Raw genomic sequence first — 20,577 nt, 5'->3', positions numbered from 1 at the left:
CTACCCCCTCTTTAATTTGATTGTGTGGGCCAAAATAGAAGAAATATTATATATATATATATTTTTTTTTTTTTTTTTTTTTTTATAGTCCATAGGTGGTTTATTTTGCTTTAAAATCGAAAACTTTCATTCACCAACATGTTTTGCCATTCTTACCTGTTTATAACAGTCCAAGAAGTTTTCTCACATAGGAAACAAATATAATACTCTGACATCACAGTATTTGAATATTAAATTCTGGCCAGACTGTTTTTTATTTTATACAAGATTTACATAAAAGCGCTGCTAAACACAGCAGCTTGCCACACAGAATACATCCATATCCATACAATCCATATATGCATTTGATAGCCGAAAATCCAGCTTTTTAAAGAATAGAGCTTAAGTGGGTAAAGAAATCAAACTCTGTAGCAGGTTGCGCAACGGTCAAAAAGAGTGAACAAAATATTTTTAAAACTGTTTTTTCAAAAGTCTGTCTTTCCCCGTACATAGTTTTTATTTTTAAAATTAAATTTAATCTGAACCATAAAAAGATTTTGCGCCTTTCCTTTTTCAGATTAAAAATATATTTATATATTTTGTTTAATACTTCCCCCCCCCCCCCACATTAAATTACACAGACGTTCTCCCTTGTCATAGCGTGTAGACTGTTTTATGGACTGCGAGATACCGCTCGTGTTTATATGTCACCGAGTCTGTGACGGAAATGTTTAAGCGAAGTAGAAGGCAATGTCCACCCATAGAACTGGAGCACATCGATTTTTTTAGTGGACTACGGTGTGATGATCCCCTTTATTTAAAAGCTTTACCTAAAAGACAGAAAACAGAAATAAAATTACTAGAAATCACAGTCTAAGTAAAATGAAAAATAAAACATCACCATAAAATCATTAAAAATAAATTAAAAAGGGGTACTCCTGAGAGCTAAACCCATAACCCATCCTTTTCCTCTCACCAACCTATTTAATTGTCTAAATATCATTCATTAACTATATAGAGCAGTTCTCCCGCTTTCATTTTTTACTTGCATGAAGGGAGTGAGAATAAAATGTTATCCAGCCATCCACTGTGCCTGTCCAAGTCCCTCTATGAAAGCAGCCCCCATCCTCCTGAGACACCCAGACCATGTGGTTTCTGCCCTGCACGGATGACTCATGCTCCCTTTAGCTGGGAGATGTGTGCAGCGCCAGCCAATCACACACTAAATCTCTCTCCTCACAAAGGAGGGTGAGGGCTGATCTCAGAGAGGGAGTTTGAAAGCAGTGAGAACAGAGCTGCAATGGCTACCTGGAAATGTAGTATTCGTACTGAAAAAAGGATGGCAAAATGGCAAAGAATATCAAGCAGCCAGAGGAGACAACAGGGGCCACAGAAGCAGTGTATATCAGGCAGAATAGTTTACAGGGAACATAGTTTACCGTATATACTCGAGTATAAGCAGAGTTTTTCATGCTGAAAACGCCCCTCTCGGCTTATACTCGGGTGAACTCTCCGCCTGTCAATTCCTTCTCAGGGGTCTTCATCCTGCGGACCTCCAGATGTTGCAAAACTACAACTCCCAGCATGCTTGGAGTTGTAGTTTTGAACCATCTGGAAGTCTGCAGGTTGAAGACCACTGCCGGGCCCTCATCATCATCCAGACCCCCCATTAGTTTTCTACTCACCTCCCCTCTGTGGGAAGGAAGGGTGAGCTGGTCCGGGCCATCTATGCTGCAGGGACCGTCCGGTGGGGAGGGTTAGTCTGTCCATTTTCACCGGAAGGACCTCTTCTCCGCTCCGTGCCGGTCCCAGCCTAGTGACGTTACCTTGACGATGACGCACAGGGACGTCTGTGCGCAGCAGACGTGCCTGCGCATGAACGTCCCTGTGCGTCATCGTCAAGGCAACGTCACTAGGCCAGGGCCAGCCCGGAGCGGAGGCGAGTAGAAAACTAAAGGGGGGTCTGGATGAGGACGAAGGCCGATGGCTGTCCGGGCATGCGGGAAGTTGTAGTTTTGAAACATCAAGAGGTCCGCAGGTTGAAGACCACTGATGAAGGGATTGACAGGCGGTGATGATGAAGGGGGGGTGATGATGACAGGGGTCTGGATGATGACAGGGGGAGGATGACGGGGGTGTTAATGACGAGGGTCTGGATGATGACAGAGGGGGGGGAGGGGGATGATGTATTTCCCACCCTAGGCTTATAGTCGAGTCAACTTCCTGGGTTTTTGGGGTGAAATTAGGGGCCTCGGCTTATATTTGGGTTGGCTTATACTCGAGTATATACGGAGCACACTTTTAAATATAAAAAGGTCATTTTTTGGGTGACCCATTTCCTTTTAGGAATTTCCCTTTTAGATCCTTTAGCTGCAGAAACATACCAACCACAGAGCTGCAAAAATTCTGTGACATGACATTATATTTTTAAATAAAAATACACATTGAAATCTCCTTGCAGGTCCTTGCTAAATAGGGTACTGCTTAGAATATAAAATAGGAAGTACTGTTAAAGTAATTTAAGATCCTACAAGTGTGTACAACTTCATGGTTAGCAAACTGCCTTCTTATTTCCAAAAGTAACAGCTTAAATGGGCAACAGAAAAGGTTGGGTATAGGGAAGCAAGGGATTTGGAGCTCTGTATCGGACATAACCCAGAGGACTGAGGAGATACTATGAAATCTAGTTGCATGGAACGTTACACCTAAGAGGTGGACATGCACTTTACACCTGAAGTAGTGAGTGCCCTATGTTGACAAGTTTGTATTTTATAAAGTCATCAAGTAACTATTTATTTATTTTTTTTTTACACATTTTTACATCAAAACATTAAAGAATTCTTAAAAAAATAAAACAAAAAAACAGCATAAAAATTAGAATTGTAATATAGGATATTAGGGCTCCAACTAGAAATACAATATATAGATATATACACCGACTACACACTGGCGACCATTTGGCTTACACTTCTGAGTCGTGTGCAGCAGAAAGTAACAACAACCGTAACGGTGGGGAGATGCAAACACATTACGATAAATGAAGTTCCTAGAACTGCTCTAAGAATGCTTTCTTATTCTTAATATCTCTAACTCTTTTATACATCTGTAATTCAGGTTAAGTGGTAAAAAAAAAATTGCTTTTCCATGTTAAGGGTATGTTCACACTGAGGAATTGGAGAGGAATTTCCACAAGTAATTCTGCTCGCTTTTCCTCTCCAATTCATTCAGCAGTGAAAATCCCCATAGAGTTGTACAGAATTTCTGCCCCTCAGTTCACACTGAGGAATTTCCTCAAGCAGAATTCTGACGAGGAAGTCTGTTCCGCTTGAAGAAAGATCATGTTCTTTCTTTCAGGTGGAATCAGCGTCTTACTCCCATAGAGATGAATGTTAATTTTTTTTTTTCAGTCAGAATCATTTCCACACGGAATTGGTGCGGAATTTCCGCATGAAAAAAAGAGGTATATATATATGACAGTGTAGGGTCCGTCCCAATGAGCCACCTTATCGCGGTGGGACGGTCCAAGCTATTTGACCGCCGGGGGAGACAAATTTGCGAGCTAAGTGCCTCACTATTTCACATGTGCATCTATTACACCATAGCTGTATAGCTCTCCATGTTTTAACTGCATATTCCTGTTTCATCTATATCTTTGTGCTGGCAGTGTGCTGCTGCATTCTTCTGTTGATATATATATATTATATAGATATATATATATATATTTATTATACTCTTCTCCTCAGCTTGAAATTTTCTTCATTTCCGCGTGTGGAATTCCGCTCGAATTTCCGTGCGAAATCTCTGAGTTCTTGTGGAAAAGTAACAATATTTTGAGGCAGAAAATTTCAGCTTGATTTCCGCCCCAATTCCTCAGTGTGAACATACCCTAAAAGAATGAATGTAAAATGTCTGACATTTCATAGCATGTGAATCATAGATGTGTGGGTGTCTCCCCATCATTGAGACTCCCCAATGATCACTAAAATAAAGGGGTAGTAGGTGTTCCACTGCAGTAGTGATTGACTTTGCTCAGGTTAATTTGTAGATTCAATCAGATCACTCTATGAATAAATAAAGTATTTTGTATCTTACTTCATACATCCAGGAGACAAAAAAAATTCCATATTATCCAAGCATCATGGACAGAATGATGATCACCCTAGAGTGCATGTATACAGGAGTGGTGACATTTATGACCATCTCTACCTACAGCATCTGTTGTATGTACCATTTGGATCGGTTATAGCTACCACTTTCAATGCTGTTATACAGCACAGCATTGTTCAGTATATGCAATCGAAAGATTGCATGTAATAGTGCCCTATTGGGACTAAAATATTGTATTAAAAAAAACAAAAAAAAACACTTTGCCCATTTTTTTCAATAAAATAAAAGTAAAACAAACAAGTATATGTGGTATCACCATGTGCATAAATGTCCATAAAAGTTGGTGAAATGGCACAAAAAAAAAATAAAGATACCAGCATTGCCGATTTCTGGTTACTTGATATAGCAGAAAAGTACAAAATGATAGAGTTAAACTACATATCAGAACACAAAAAAAAAATGCAGCTTCATACATCCCCGCATAAGGAAAAATAAAATGTATAGGGGTCAGGGGAGGACAATTTTAGGCATACAAATTTTTGTACACAAAAGTTATACATTTTTTTAAAGTGGTAAAATAAAACAAAACGTATATAAATTGGGTACTGTAACCATATGGACCTACATATACAGAAATTTGCTAATTGTTTTTATTTTGTTTTGTTTTTTAGGTTCTGCACCACAAATTGCTTTTGTTTCACAGTAGATTTTGTGGTACACTTACAAAATGCAATTGGTGGAACAAAAAAAAACAAGCCCTCATTTGAGTCTGTAGGTGGAAAATTGACTATTATGGCATGAGAAGACGAGGAGGAAAAAAAAAACAGCAAAAGTAAAAAAAAATCTGATACCCTTAAGGGGTTAATGGGCACCAATAACATCCAGATGAAGTTATGCAAATGGTAGGAGAAACCTGTCAAGGTAAGAAATATAAGAATAGAGGAGCATTCTTAGCATAACGTTTTTCTTTCATGTACGCAAGATGTTACCTTTATTCTGTACAGAGGAGTCTGCATTATCCAAGGTTACTTTATATTCTGTACTTTGATATATAACAATAATTGTGTTCATCCTTATAAGATCACATCCAAGAGTGGTCTTAAAAGGGTTATCCAGGAACAGAAAAAAAAGAGCTAATCTCTTTCAAGAACAGTTTCACGTCTGGCTCCAGGTTGGGTGTGGTATCACATCTTGGCTCCATTCACTCCAACCTGGAGACAGACAGGGAGCGGTTTGTGAAAGAAATAAGCTCTGTTTTTCTATTCCTGGATAATCCCTTTAAAGCACTGAATAAAGATTAGATAAGGAACTTATATAGGGGCATCAGGGCATGATGGCTAGTGTTGTTGCCCCTTTTAAAGCTGACTACACTGTATAAGTCGATAAGGAGGGCCAGTGGGTAGGTCTTTTATGTGTACATATCCCTATTTTTTTTATTCATTATGGCTGTGGTGATTGTACCAGATTTGGTTTACATAATTTTGACTTTTAAATTAAATGGGCACTGTCAGAAAAACTTTTTATATGTTATTAGGGAAAATGTAAGACCTTTTGTAATTTGGTTGTTTACATTTTTTTAATATTTAATAGAGAAATGGGCTCATGAAAATCCCACCACTACTGGGTCACTAACCAGTCCTGCAGCAGCATCAGGCTTGTCCATGAGTCATGGACAAGAGAGGATTAATGGACAAGGCTGCATTGGGAGGCTGTGTGTGCTTTTAAAATGAGTGGACACTGCAACATTAAATAGGCAAATGCAGGGACTTGAGAGACTGCAAGCTTAGTGGTAGTGTGACATTTATTATAATGTAGGTATTTAAAGGGGTATTCCAGGAAAAAAACTTTTATTTATATATCAACTGGCTCCAGAAAGTTAAACAGATTTGTAAATAACTTCTATTAAAAAATCTTAATCCTTCCAGTACTTATGAGCTTCTGAAGTTAAGGTTGTTCTTTTCTGTCTAAGAGTTCTCTGATGACACGTGTCTCGGGAAACACCCAGTTTAGATGAGGTTTGCTATGGGAATTTGCTTCTAAACTGGGCGTTTCCGGAGACACGTGTCATCAGAGAACTCTTTGACAGAAAAGAACAACCTTAACTTCAGAAGCTCATAAGTATTGGAAGGATTAAGATTTTTTAATAGAAGTAATTTACAAATCTGTTTAACTTCCTGGAGCCAGTTGATATATAAAAAAAAGTTTTTTCCTGGATAACCCCATCTTTCGACAGCGAGTAAAATAGGCAGCTTGTATTGCAGTCAAAAACTACCAATGATGGTACATATTTTAAGTACTGGAAATAAAGAATACACTTTATAAGGGTGGTTCAAATTAGGGATCGACCGATATCGTTTTTTTAGGGCCCATACCGATACCGATAATCGGTGCAGGTTAGGGCCGATAGCCAATAACTTATACCGATATTCCGATATAAGTTATCGGCTATTTAACCCCCTGCGACACCGCTGCAGATCATTGATTTAAAGCGGGCGCTTTAAATCAATGATCTGCAGTGGCTTTTGCGGGGCCATAGGCCGCCGCCGCCACCACCCGCTTCTCTCCCCTACCTGCCAGGGTGCTCCGGGCCATCCATCCATCGTTCCTGTAGTGTCCGGGGGCGTTCCGGGTGGAGGGTGGTCCGGTCCGGGCTGTCCTTCTTCTCCGGCGGTCATCTTCTCCACTCCGGGCAGGCTCCGGCCTAGTACGCTGCATAGACGTCGCTGCGCAGTGACGCCCGTGCGCAGCGACGCACCTGACGTCACGGCGTAGCGGCGTCTATGCATCGTACTAGGCCGGAGCCTGCCCGGAGTGGAGAAGAAGACCGTGGGAGAAGGACAGCCCGGACCGGACCACCCTCCACCCGGAACGCCCCCGGACACTACATGAAGGAAGGATGGCCTGGACCACCCCCATTACGGGTAAGTTTAATTTTTTTATTCACTCGGAGGGTGGGGGAGGGGCCCGACCGGTATAGCGGTATGGGAAAAAATCCATACCGGTATACCGCCTAGCATCACGGTGGGGGGTGCGACGCGGTGCGGTGGGTCGGAGGTGCGGCGGGTCGAGGGGGTGGCGGTCGCGGTGCGGTGGGGGGCGGTGCGGGGCATTATCGGCTTATCGGCAAGATAATTGCCGATACCGATAATGCCCAAAATCGTGATTATCGGCCGATAATATCGGCCATACCGATAATCGGTCGATCCCTAGTTCAAATATACTTTATTTTAAACTGTAAAGGGATTTACATCCAATGGGTTGGGTATTGGTGTTCAGGCACAGACATAACCAAAGAGGATGAGGAACATCTTTTAATAACATCCTTAACTAGTGATAGTGAGTGGTTGACCCCCGCAGCCCAAACACAGGGTTCAGAACATTTACTTCCAAACGCTGGCCAGTGGAGTACCCCTTTAAAGAAAAAAACTTGTAAAGGGTATTACATTTACATTGATGAAAAGAGGGACACTTGTCTAACAATAAAGTGCCTCTTTTTATAAGGGACAGTGGCCTGCAGTAAAGTAAGAAGGAATCAAAGTGGCCTCCTCAGAATCTGGTAGATAAGAAATGGAAACCTGGTTAAAGTAGATCCCTGAGTGATGGGCACATTATGGTAACTAAATTTAGAGACAAAACAGACGTCCTCAACCTCATATCTATTCATGTGGACAGCAGCACCCCACAGCCCTGTGTGTATACAGCAATAGGGCCAACACATGGAAGGGGCAGACCTAGCTGATCAATTGTTACAGCCATACATCGCTATAAGATATTATCCATTTAAATCATTCTCCATGAATTTTTAAACCCATTTGCTCTCTTCATATACACAAAAACATTTTACCCCCAAGATATATGCCCTGAGAGGTGTAGTTTGTAAAATGAGGTAACTTTTTGGGATGTTTCATTGTACTGGTACTTTAGGGGATCTACAAATGAGACATTGTGGCTGAAAAACATTCTAATAAAATCAGGGCTTAAAATCAAGGTGCTCTTTGGTTTTAGAGAATTGTGTTTGAGTCATGTGACACACTGGGGATTTCTTCAAACTGCAGAATTTGGGAAATAAATACTGGGATTTGTTTTTCTGTTAACCCTTGCTGTGTTGCAGTAAAAAAAAATATTCAAAATGGAAAATCTGTAAAGTAAAAAACAATAATAAATAAATAAAAAAAAATTTCCCTGTGGAACGCTGAAAGGGTTTTAATTGATGTGATAGGTGCAATTTCTAACATGGGATCATTTATGGGGACTAACACATGGGCCCCACAAAGTTACTTTACAAGTGAATTGGGATCTAAAAAGTAGGTTTGGAAAATTTTCTGTAACCTACTTTTCTGTTTTCTGTAACCTACTCACTATGAGGTTAATATGCAAAAACTTTTGATTTGGGTGCCACAGGAAAAAAAAACTAGAAAAAAAAAAAAAAGTAACATTCAAAAAACATAATGTAACTTTAACCCCACCAGGACCAAGGTCATACAGATACACCTTCGCGTCCTGGTACCTAAGGACTGAGGGCGTACCTGTACACCCTGATCCCGTTAACAGGGTTTAAACTGTTCTCACGAGCCGAGAACGCTCGTGAGAATGTTCTCCCGGTGGGTCCCGGTTGCTACGGGCAGCCAGGACCCAGGGTCAAAGTTGATCTCGGCATCTAAACTGCGGGGGTTAATGGTGCCAGTAGCTCAGTGGAGCTGATCGGGACATCCATGGCGACATCGTGGGTCCCAATCAGCTGAGTGGATGGCGGGAGGGCCCTTACCTGCCTCCTCCCCATCCGATCGGTCTTCTGCTGCTCTTAGCATGCATAGCAGGCTTGAGCAGCAGAGCACCGGTAACACTGATAAATGCAATGCTATGGCATAGGATGGAACAGTGTATGCAATCAAAAGATTGCATGGTATAATTCCCTATGGGGGCTAAAAAAAAAAAAGTGTAAAAAAAGAAAAAGTTAATACAAGTGAATTAACCCCTTCCCTAATTAAAGTTTGAATTACCCCCCTCTTCCCATTTTTTAAATAAAATAATGTAATTAAAAAAAAAAAATCATATGTGGTACCATGATTCCCTGTGATTCCCTTACCCGTCCGCGCTCCAGCAGGCTCAATTCAGGCATCGGGTCTTGCAGGCTGTGCGGCCAGTAAAGAATGACGAGTGATGTCCCCTGCCGGCTCCTCTGCGCATTGTCAGGATCGTTACCCATCATTCCCTGCAGCCGGTGCTGGAGAGTGGCTGCAGCGCCAGGTGCTTGTTAATGTTCAGCAGCCGCAGCCACATTAGAACAGTCACCAGCGGCAGCTGCAGGGAATGAAGAGCGACATCCCTGATGCCGAGCAAAGGAGCCGGCAGGAGAAGTCACTCGTCATTCTTTTCCAGCCGCACAGCCCGCAAGACCCACCGCCGGACCTGAGCCTGTCAGAGCACGGCCAGGTAAGGGAGTATAAAAATATAAAAAGCAGGGGAGATGTGTTAGCCCACAGCTGCCTGTCTCTGTTTTAAAGTGGTTGCGGCCGGGCTGCTGATCTTTAACAAGCAGCCGGCACTACGGCCACTTTAAATTAGTGACCAGCACATTTATCTGCATATCACACGTAGGTAGGGTTTTTGCCTTAAAAGTTTTTATATATATATATATATATATATATATATATATATATATTGCAAGTTACAGCAAGACTGCCATGTTATCCGTGTACAAGACTATATAAAGGACATTGTTTACTGACATCTTTCATTCATACCTTTAAATGCTGTGATCAAAATTTATCAGTCTAAGGGGTTAATGACGGGAAGTGAAGAAATCGCTGCTCCCTATCATTAGCAGTGAGTGTGCTTCATAGTTGCCGAACACTCCTTTTTCACCCTGGGGCGTAAGTTCCAGATGGCAAGGGCGTATTTATATATAAAGATATATGCAATATATACAAGCAGATCTACTATGGCAGGCACAGAGGCCTAGTAAAGGCCTCTGTCACCACAGTAATCGATTGGGACCCTGCAATCACATAGCAAAGGTGCAGATTGGGTAGCCTAGCCAGTCATATTTCCATTTAAAAGCCCTGATCGCGGCACTGAAGGGGTTAAATGACCGATATCAGTGTAATTGCTGATGTCAGTCATTAGCATTACTAGGTATGAAGGGTGCTCAGTTTGTGAGTGCACATCATACACTGCATCCCGGATCCAGACATACCAGGTAAGCGGTTTAGCAGCAAGGAGTTAAAGGGGTATTCCAGGAATTTTTTTATTTGACTATGCTACAGGGTCTGTAAAGTTAGTGTAGTTCATAATATAGTGTCTGTACCTGTGTGTGACGGTTTTCTCACAATTCTTATGTGATTTTCACCTCACTATTTATTTTTAACAGCAAACAAAATGACTTGATTTTTCCCAGCTTGCCATGTGGCCGAGACATGACTCACTAGTCAGCTGATGACAGGGAGCCTGTCTGCTTCAATGGGTGGAGAGAGCAATCTGCAAGTAATGCAACAGCTGTAGGCACCCTGATTGAAAACCACAGATCTTTTCTTTCAATGGGTGGGGGGTGGCTGATGTGTGGGAGGGAGGAAAATGGAATTGTGGGATTTTTTGTCATTAAAAGAAAAGTCAAACAGGAAATACAAGTTCACAAAAAGCTAGCCACAGTATTATGATAATCTCACAACATAGCCATTTAGCCCCAAGACAAGTGCAGATCCTTCCTAAGCATGTCCATTACTGTCTGCCAGGTACGTACTAAAATCACCTTATGGTGGAGAACCCCTTTAAAAACCAAAAAGGTGATCTGATTAGATGCAGTGGGCACAAGATTCTATAAAAGCTTCTCCCACTGTAAAAAAAAAAAAGAAAAAAAAGAATAAAAAAAATAAATAAAATAAAAAACACAGGATACTGACGTTGTTAAAAAGGACCTTGTAAGAATGCAAAGCCTATCATGTATGTAGCCGCACAAGACCACTTTGCAGAACGCAACCCCCACTACCCACCTGTGCTTGAATTTTATCTCCAAATTTAGGCAAAATTTCCCCCCTCAGCCCTGCTCAGGCTGTTCTGCTGACACACCCTTTATTGTCTTGGTCTAAGAAAAGAAAAGAAAGGAGGTAAAGAGGAATCAAGAACATAGTGCAAACATGAAGTGCCTGCCAAAAGAGAGAAATTCCTCAAAATGTACAAACACAGAGAACACAGAGGATACTTTAAAATAACGGAAAGAGAGACTTTCCTTAAGACTCTCGAGCAAAGTTTGTAACAGCTCCCCCTCGTAGTAAGCGCGTGGACCAGGCCGGGACTCCGCCCCCACAAATGGAAATGAAGAAAGGATCGTCCAGCGCTTAACTCAGGGAACAGGTACTTTATTGAGATGCCATGGAGAACATACAGGTACACGAAAACTTGTGACGCGTTTCGGCTCAAGTCACTGAGCCTTAGTCATACAATTTTGTATGACTAAGGCTCAGTGACTTGAGCCGAAACGCGTCAAGTTTTCGTGTACCTGTATGTTCTCCATGGCATCTCAATAAAGTACCTGTTCCCTGAGTTAAGCGCTGGACGATCCTTTCTTCATTTCCTTAGACTCTGTTTAAATCTGCATCCATGGCTCTATCTCTGTGTTTCCTAAACAGGGTGCCTCCAGATGTTGCAAAACTACAACTCCCAGCATGCCTGGACAGCCTTTGGCTGTCCAGGCATGCTGGGAGTTGTAGTTTTGCAACACCTGGAGGCACCCTGGTTGGGAAACACTGCTCTATCTGGACTGCCAAAAGAAATCGACTGACCCCATTTTACATGGATAGGGTTATACGGGCACCACTGGTATCCATTGTGTGACAGATCAAATTTCACTGTTCTGTTTATACGACTGATATGCTTAGATATACTACATCCTCTAGTCGGGTGGTCTTCAAATTGTGGCCTTCCAGCTGTTGCAAAACTACAACTCCTGTTGGCTGTCCAGGCTTGCTGGAAGTTGTAGTTTTGCAACATCTGGAATTATACAGTTTAGAGACCACCGGTCCAGTCTCTCCGCACTTCACTCCACTTCAGTGAAATTCTGCAAAAAATAAAAAAAATAAAATAAAATAGGTCTTTTAATTTGGCAGAATTTTAGGCGGAATCCCACTGATGTTTCCACTATTTTCAGGATGTTCACCCGTGTTTTTTTTTTTTTAACATATTCCGCCATGTGCACATGGCCTTAAAAATTCTCGCCATTTCCTTGTCAAAATCCTCATTAATTACTTGACAGTTCGTCAATTCCTAGAATTTCTGCATGGATTTTCCATAATTCCGTACGGAATTCTCAGCACAAGATTGACAGGTCAAGTTAATTATTGAATCAGAAATTAAAAGGAATAGTCCAGCTAAGAGAAATGTATCCCCCGATCCAAAAGAATAGGGGATAATGTCATATTGCAGGGGTCCGACCCCTGCCCCCTCAATGCATCTCTATGGGAAAGCCAGAGATACTCGAGTACAGCACTTACGCTCTCCCATAGAGATGCATGGAGGGTGCTTGCCGACCCGGGGAGGGGGGATTGCTCTTGGGCTGCAGAGATTAAAGGGGTACTCCACCCCTAGACATCTTATCCCCTATCCAAACAATAAGGGAGTGATGTCTGATCGCGGGGGTCCTGCCGCTGGGGTACCCCACGATCTCTGCTGTGGCACCCCAGACATCCGCTGCACAGAACGAGCTTCTGGATGACTGGCGATGCAGGGTGGAGGCTCTTGACGTCAATGTAGGTCTATGGGAGGGGGCGTGACTACGACTCATAGACTTGCATTGAGTGGGCATGGCTGTGACGTCACGAGCCTCCGACACTGCACCCGACGCTCTAAAGGAACGCTGGGTGCAGGAGGGAGGTTGCGTGGGTCCCAGGCAGCGGGACCCCCGCGATCAGATGGTGCGCACCAAAAATTCTTAAGCTGTGGGACAGACAATGCAAGGTTTTCGTGATGTTAGAAGCGGTGAAATGTGCGCCAAAAGCCTGTGAAAAGTTTTTTTGTTTCCTTATTTGAAAACAAGTCGGAAAAGTACCAGTGACGTTCCCGCCCTAGTATCCCGTCTTCATATCCTGACTTTTAAAGGGGTACTCCGCCCCTAGACATCTTATCCCTTATTCAAAGGATAGGGGATAAGGGGTCTGATCGCGGGGGTCCCGCTGCCTGGGACCCACGCAACCTCCCTCCTGCACCCAGTGTTCCTTTAGAGCGTCGGGTGCAGTGTCGGAGGCTCGTGACGTCACAGCCATGCCCACTCAATGCAAGTCTATGAGTCGTAGTCACACCCCCTCCCATAGACCTACATTGACGTCAAGAGCCTCCACCCCGCATCGCCAGTCATCCAGAAGCTCGTTCTGTGCACCGGATGTCTGGGGTGCCACAGCAGAGATCGTGGGCTTCCCCAGCAGCAGGACCCCGCGATCAGACATCAATCCCTTATAGTTTGGATAAAAGTCAGAATATGAAGACTGGAACGTCACTGGTACTTTTCCGACTTGTTTTCAAATAAGGAAACAAAACAAAAAACTTTTCACAGGCTTTTGGCGCACATTTCACCGCTTCTAACATCACGAAAACCTTGCATTGTCTGTCCCACAGCTTAAGAATTTTTGGTGCGCACCATCTGGCACCTGCCTAACTTTTTAAAACATGCATTGGTGAGATGGAAATCTGTTCACAGAAATTCTCTACAATGAATAAAATGACTTTCAAACAAGATGTTTTGTTAGGTGAAACAGTGTTCTACTATTCATTCAGCTTTCACTATTTATTTATTCTTCCCAGTATGTTTGACGTGATGTTCTCAGATTAGAAAGAGGGATTTTAAAATGAAAGAAGTTGCAAAGGAGTTTCCCAGGATTTTTTATTTTTTTTTGGTCAGTGTGTCTTAAAGGGGTATTCCAGGAAAAAAAAATATTTTTTTTAGATCAACTGACTCCAGAAAGTTAAACAGATTTGTAAATGACTTCTATTAAAAAATCTTAATCCTTTCAGTACTTATGAGCTGCTGAAGTTGAGTTATTCTTTTCTGTCTAAGTGCTCTCTGATGACACCTGTCTCGGGAGCTGTCCAGAGTAGAAGCAAATTCCCATAGCAAACCTATTCTGCTCTGTGCAGTTCCTATGGGAATTCGCTTCTACTCAGGACAGCTCCCGAGACGCGTGTCATCAGAGAGCACTTAGACAGAAAAGAACAATTCAACTTCAGCAGCTCATAAGTACTGAAAGGATTAAGATTTTTTTATAGAAGTAATTTACAAATCTGAGCCAGTTGATAGATCGATAGATAGATAGATATATCTATCTATATCTAAGTTTTTTCCTGGATAACCCCTTTAAAATTAAATAAAATAATGAATACGCGCCTTCTTTATCCCCCTGCTGATGTCTGGGTCCCCTCTACTCACTACGGTGGGCCAATGCTGCACAGCTAGTCACTGGCTAAACCAGTGTTTCCCAACCAGGGTGCCTCCAGCTGTTGCAAAACTACAACTCCCAGCATGCCCGGAAAGCCTTCGGTTGTCTGGGCATGCTGGGAATTGTAGTTTTGCAACAGCTGGAGGCACCCTGGTTGGGAAACACTGGGCTAAGCAGACATATGCTGTGTCGACAAGTTACAAGAAAGCGGTGAGTAGTGAAGACTTGGGTACCATCAGCAGGGGCAAGTGAGTATATATTATTTTAATTAAGGCACCCTAACCAATTTTACACGTTTTTTTGGTTCTCACGAAAAGCCCAGACACAGGTAATGGTGGGGTTTGTGGAATAAATCAACACACAATCTAATTACACAAAGATTTTTGTGTGGGTCAGGTTGGTGATCACATGTCCCAATTCCAGTTATAAAACATACAGATGCAGCTGTGCTGTAATAAAACATATTGTGCTGTAGGACTAGCGATGGTAGGCGTGCATGATATAGGCAAAAAAAATAAAAATAAACAAATCATAAAGACAGAGTACTTCTTTAAAAGGGAAAAATGTAATCAACTGGTGCCATAAAGTTAAAAAGATTTGTAAATTACTTGATTTAAAAATCTTAATCCTTTCAGTACTTATGAGCTGCTGTATGATCCACAGGAAGTTCTTTTCTTTTTTGATTTTTCTTTTCGGTCTGACCACAGTGCTCTCTGCTGACACCTCTGTCCATGTCAGGAACTGTCGATTCTTTAATTCTTTTACTTAAACTAATGACTATACAATATCCTTATAATTTTTATATTTCAATTTTATAGATAGAAAAACTATAGTATACTATAGTGTTTGTTCGATTCTAATTCTTTACGGATATGATACATTGTTTTGTAATGTTCTTTTGGCTGCGTTTTGTTTTCATTGGCCAATATTTCTTGTTGTAAAAATTTTCTCAAAAAACAATAAAAACCATTTAAACCATGTCAGGAACTGTCCAGAGTAGGAGCAAATACCCATAGCAAACCTATCCTGCTCCGGACAGTTCCTAAAATGGACAGAGGTGTCAGACAGAAAAGAAATTCAAAAAGAAAAGAACTTCCTTTGGATCATAAAGCAGCCGATAAATACTGGAAGGATTAAGATTTTTATATAGAAGTAATTTACAAATCTTTTGGTATATAATACACTAGCGCTGTAATTTTTTTCAATTACACATCCGACTTTAGCAAAAAGTGGTCAAACACCTGTGAGGTTTTAAGGCTCACTGTACCCCTTGTTGTGTTCCTTGAGGGGTGTAGTTTCTAAAATAGTATGCCATGTGTTTTTTTTTTTGTTGTTGTTCTGGCAGCATAGGGGCTTCCTAAATGCGACATGCCCTCCAAAAACCATTTCAGCAAAATTCGCTTTTCAAAAGCCAAATGTGACTCCTTCTCTTCTGAGCATTGTAGTGCGCCAGCAGAGCACTTGACGTTCACACTTGGGGTATTTCCATACTCAGAAGAGATGGGGTTACAAATTTTGGGGGACATTTTGTCCTATTATCCCTTGTAAAAATTAAAAATTTTGGGGAAAACTAGCATTTTAGTGGAAAAAAATAAATAAATCATTTACACATCCAACTTTAACAAAAAGTCGTGAAGCACCTGTGGGGTGTTAAGGCTCACTGGATCCCTTGTCACGTGCCTTGAGGGGTGTAGTTTCCAAAATAGTATGCCATGTGTTCTGTTTTTTTGCTGTTCTGGCACCATAGGTGCTTCCTAAATGCGACATGCCCCACAAAAACCATTTCAGAAAAACTCTCTCCAAAACCCCATTGTCGTTCCTTCCCTTCTGAGCCCTCTACTGCGCCCGCCGAACACTTGACATACACATATGAGGTATTTCCTTACTCGAGATAAATTGGGTTACACATTTCAGGAAGATTTCTCTCCTTTACCCCTTGTAAAAATTCAAGAACTGGGTCTACAAGAACATACGAGTGTAAAAAATGAAGATTTTGAATTTTCTCCTTCAATTTGTTGCTATTCCTGTGAAACACCTAAAGGGTTAACAAACATTTTGAATGTCATTTTGAATACTTTGAGGGGTGCAGTTTTGATAATGGGGTCATTTGTGGGGTATTTCTAATATGAAGACCCTTCAAATCCACTTCAAAACAGAACTGGTCCCTGAAAAATGTGGATTTTGAAATTTTTGTGAAAAATTGGAAAATTGCTGCTGAAATTTGAAGCCCTCTGATGTCTTCCAAAAGTAAAAACATGTCAACTTTATGATGCAATCATAAAGTAGACATGTTGTATGTGTGAATCAATATATAATTTATTTGGAATATTAATTTTCCTTATAAGCAGAGAGCTTCAAAGTAAAAAAAAATGCAACATTTTAAATTTTTTCATAAAATTTTGGAATTTTTCACCAAGAAACAATGCAAGTATCGACACAATTTTACCACTAACATAAAGTAGAATATGTCACGAAAAAACAATCTCGGAATCAGAATGAAAGGTAAAAGCATCCCAGAGTTATTAATGTTTAAAGTGACAGTGGTCAGATGTGCAAAAAATGGCCGTGTCGTACAGTAAAAATTGGCTGGGTCCTTAAGGGGTTAATAACAGTGGCTCGTGTTCCTTTTCATAGGCTCCCTGAGATGACAGAATGCACACAATGAAGCAGAGGGCATTTCCTTACCTTGTGCTTGGCGCACCGCACGGAGAAGTTCTCTTCATTTAGTAAACATTCTGCAACAAACAGAAGTGAACACATTTTAAAAAGGCGGCCATATTCAATGTGACTTTTATTCTGTTTCGCAGCGATTTAACTAAAAACTTAGATTTTTATTTTTTAGGACAGTTACAGAAATTGTTTGAGACTTTACACTTATTTGCTGCAGAGTTTAAAAAAATAATAAATAAATAAAAAATATTCAAAGTGTGTTTTTTATGCCGTTTACCTAGAGGTCAAACACTGCGATGTTTTCTTGATTCTTTAGGTCAGTACAATTATAACACCAAACCTGTAAACTTTTCTATAGGATTTAGACTAGGTTTACAGGTTTACACACAGGGGTTTTTTTCTGCAATTTTTTGGAAAGCTGCCACTGCAGCTGTTCAGCCAAAGCCAGAAGTGGATTCAAATAGGGAGATTTATCAAAAGCTGTGTAGAGGAGAAGTTGACCAGTTGTCCATGGAAACCAATCAGATTGATTCTTTCATTTTTAAGAGGCCCTGTTAGAAATGAAAGAAGCGATCTGATTGGTTGCTATGGGCAACTTTTTCTCTGCACTGGTTTTGATAAACCAAAAGGAAGGACTTATATACTACTTCTTCCTACTGGATCCACTTCTGGCTTTGGCTTAAAACCTGCAGTGGCAGCTTTCCAAAAAAAATGCCTTGATCCATTTTAATCAATTTTTAGGAATTTTTTCTTTCATGCCATTCACCACACAGGATCAATAATTTTTTATTTTAACAGTTTAGACAATTCTGCATGCAGCCATACCAAATACGTTAACCCCTTCCCGCTATAGGACGTATGCATACGTCCAATCATCCGACATGTTCGCGCAATTGGACGTATGCATACATCATAGCGATCTCCGGCACTACCGCGGGCAGCGCAGGAGATCGGTGACGGGACCCGGCTGTCAATCACAGCCGGAGTCCCGCCGCAGCTGCCGTAGCCGCGATCACGCCGGTCTTGGCAACATTAACCCCATAGATGCCATGATCAATCCTGGTCATGGCATCAATGGTGTTGACAGGGGGAGAGCTCTCCCCCTGTTCTCCAATGGCGGCACCACGATACAATCGCGAGTCGCTGTTGGTTGCTATGGCAGCAGGAGGTCAGATCATGACCTCCTGTATGCCTGCTACGGAAGCCTGTGAGATCCAGCCAGAGGCTGTAGTGTGTGCAGCTCATCAGGTCATACTGTGCTGCAGTACAAATGTATTGCAGCATAGTATAACATGTAAAAAGTGTAAAAAATAAAAGGTTCTTCAATAAAAGTATGAAGTGTAAAAAAAAAAAAAAAAAAAAAAAAAAAAAGGTTTTTTTTAAATGCCCCTTTCCCAATAAAAGCCCTGTATAATCACCAAAAAAGATCAAAAACACAAATCATATACATAAATAGGTATTGCCACGTCCCTAATGACGCGTACTATAAAACTATAATGTAAATTATCCTGCACGGTGAACGCCGTAAAAACATAACATCCCAAAAAAAGCGCATAATTCGCCAATTTTGGTACAAATAGCGGAATAAAAAAAAAGATCAAAAGGTAGCACGTAGCACAAAAATGATACCAATAAAAAGTAAAGCTCATCACGCAAAAAATTAAGCCCTCACTCAATGACGTCGGACGAAAAATAGAAAAAAGTTACAGCTGTTAGAAAATGAATGGCAGAAAAAGAATTTTGCTCAGAAAAGGAAAAAGAACATGGAAAGCGACAAAATGGGTATCAACATAATCGTACTGACCACAGAATAAATATAACATCACTTTTACCGCACAGTGTACACCATAAAAAAAAAGAAAAAAACAGACAGAAATTTTCCAGTTTTTCATAATATTTTGACGTTTTTCACAAAAAATGCACCATTTATATAAAGTATAATATGTCACGAAAAAACTATCTCAGAATCGCTCCGCTCAGAAAAAGCGTTCTAAAGTTATTACCATTTAAAGAGATACATGTCAAATAAAAAAAATAAAAAAGAGCCTGGTCATAGAGGTAAAAAATGGGGGGTTAAAGGGGTACTCTGGTGGAAAACTTTATTTTTATTTTTTATCAACTGGTGCTAGAAAGTTAAACAGATTTGTAAATTACTTCTATTAAAAAATATTTATCCTTCCAGTACTTATTAGCTGCTGAATACTACAGAGGAAATTCTTTTCTTTTTGGAACACAGAGCTCTCTGCTGACATCATGACCACAGTGCTCTCTGCTGACATCTCTGTTCATTTTAAGAATTGTCCAGAGTAGGAGAAAATCCCCATAGAGAACATATGCTGCTCTGGACAGTTCCTAAAATGGACAGAGATGTCAGCAGAGAGCACTGTGTTCCAAAAAGAAAACCATTTCCTCTGTAGCATTCAGCAGCTAATAAGTACTGGAAGGATTAAGATTTTTTTTAATAGAAGTAATTTACAAAATCTGTTTTCTGCCACCAGTTGATTTAAAAAAAAAAAAAAAAGTTTTCCACCGGAGTACCCCTTTAAGATTTTCTTTTCCATTTTAGAAATGCGAAAAGGGGGCAAATAGAATTTTTATTTTTATGGGCAATGATTCGATTGCACTGAACTAATTCATTCCATAGGTGATCTGCTCATACAGCTTGCCTATGGCAGACTAAAGAAGCAAATCAGTCACAGCAGCTACGAAGGCCTTTTAAACAACGAAGCCCATTACAACCCTGAATCCCCAATGACCCACACCGAATGCTGTCTGCGATGGAGAGCACTCTGTGTCCGCCATTAGCGGCGACTGTCTACTTTTCTAATAAAGCCGACAGCTTTCAGATATGGAGCAGGCTTGGCTCGCGAGCCCTCTCACATCATGGCACCATGACGGATATATCAATCATGCGTCATTACTGGGGACAAAACACTGCAAAGGTTCAAAAAGGTAACAAAACCATATCCACCTAAAACAGGATAGCAAAATAAGCAATAAACAAAAAGAAAGTTTAGCCTGCGTATACGGATTTATCCTCAGCATGTGTCCTGTTACAATGTAACTCCAAGTCAATGACACTTCTGTGAAATCACACTATCCACTCAGGGAGGAACACTGACAATCAATTTCACATGCTGTTGTGCAAATGGAACAGACAACAGGTGGAAATTATAGGCAATTAGCAAGACAACCCCCAATAAAGGAGTGGTTTTGCAGGTGGTGACCACAGACCACTTCTCAGTTCCTATGCTTCCTGGCTGATGTTTTGGTCACTTTTGAATGCTGGCGGTGCTTTCACTCTAGTGGTAGCATGAGACGGAGTCTACAACCCACACAAGTGGCTCAGGTAGTGCAGCTCATCCAGGATGGCACATCAATGTGAGCTGTGGCAAGAAGG

The 20,577-nt window shown here is 41.1% G+C and overlaps 1 protein-coding gene across 4 annotated transcripts in view; it reads right to left on the bottom strand.

Annotated features, from left to right (window-relative positions):
- Positions 1-203: 203 nt before the first annotated feature.
- Positions 204-20,577, bottom strand: part of TCF20 (transcription factor 20) — a 74,228-nt gene continuing 53,854 nt past the window's right edge. For 2 of the 4 annotated variants that reach the window (XM_056523773.1, XM_056523774.1), the window contains exons 4-6: positions 17,193-17,242; positions 11,076-11,167; positions 204-809 (exon numbers count right to left, since the gene is read on the bottom strand). In XM_056523773.1, coding sequence (XP_056379748.1) covers positions 11,120-11,167; positions 17,193-17,242 — 98 coding nt within the window. In that variant the 3' untranslated portion in view covers positions 204-809; positions 11,076-11,119. The remainder of the gene's footprint in view (positions 810-11,075; positions 11,168-17,192; positions 17,243-20,577) is intronic. The other 2 variants (XM_056523772.1, XM_056523775.1) reach the window with 2 other exon arrangements.

The sequence above is a fragment of the Hyla sarda genome, chromosome 6, assembly GCF_029499605.1.
Source record: "Hyla sarda isolate aHylSar1 chromosome 6, aHylSar1.hap1, whole genome shotgun sequence".
Taxonomy (NCBI): Eukaryota; Metazoa; Chordata; class Amphibia; order Anura; family Hylidae; genus Hyla; species Hyla sarda.
This window is presented reverse-complemented; position numbering and strand designations above follow the sequence as displayed.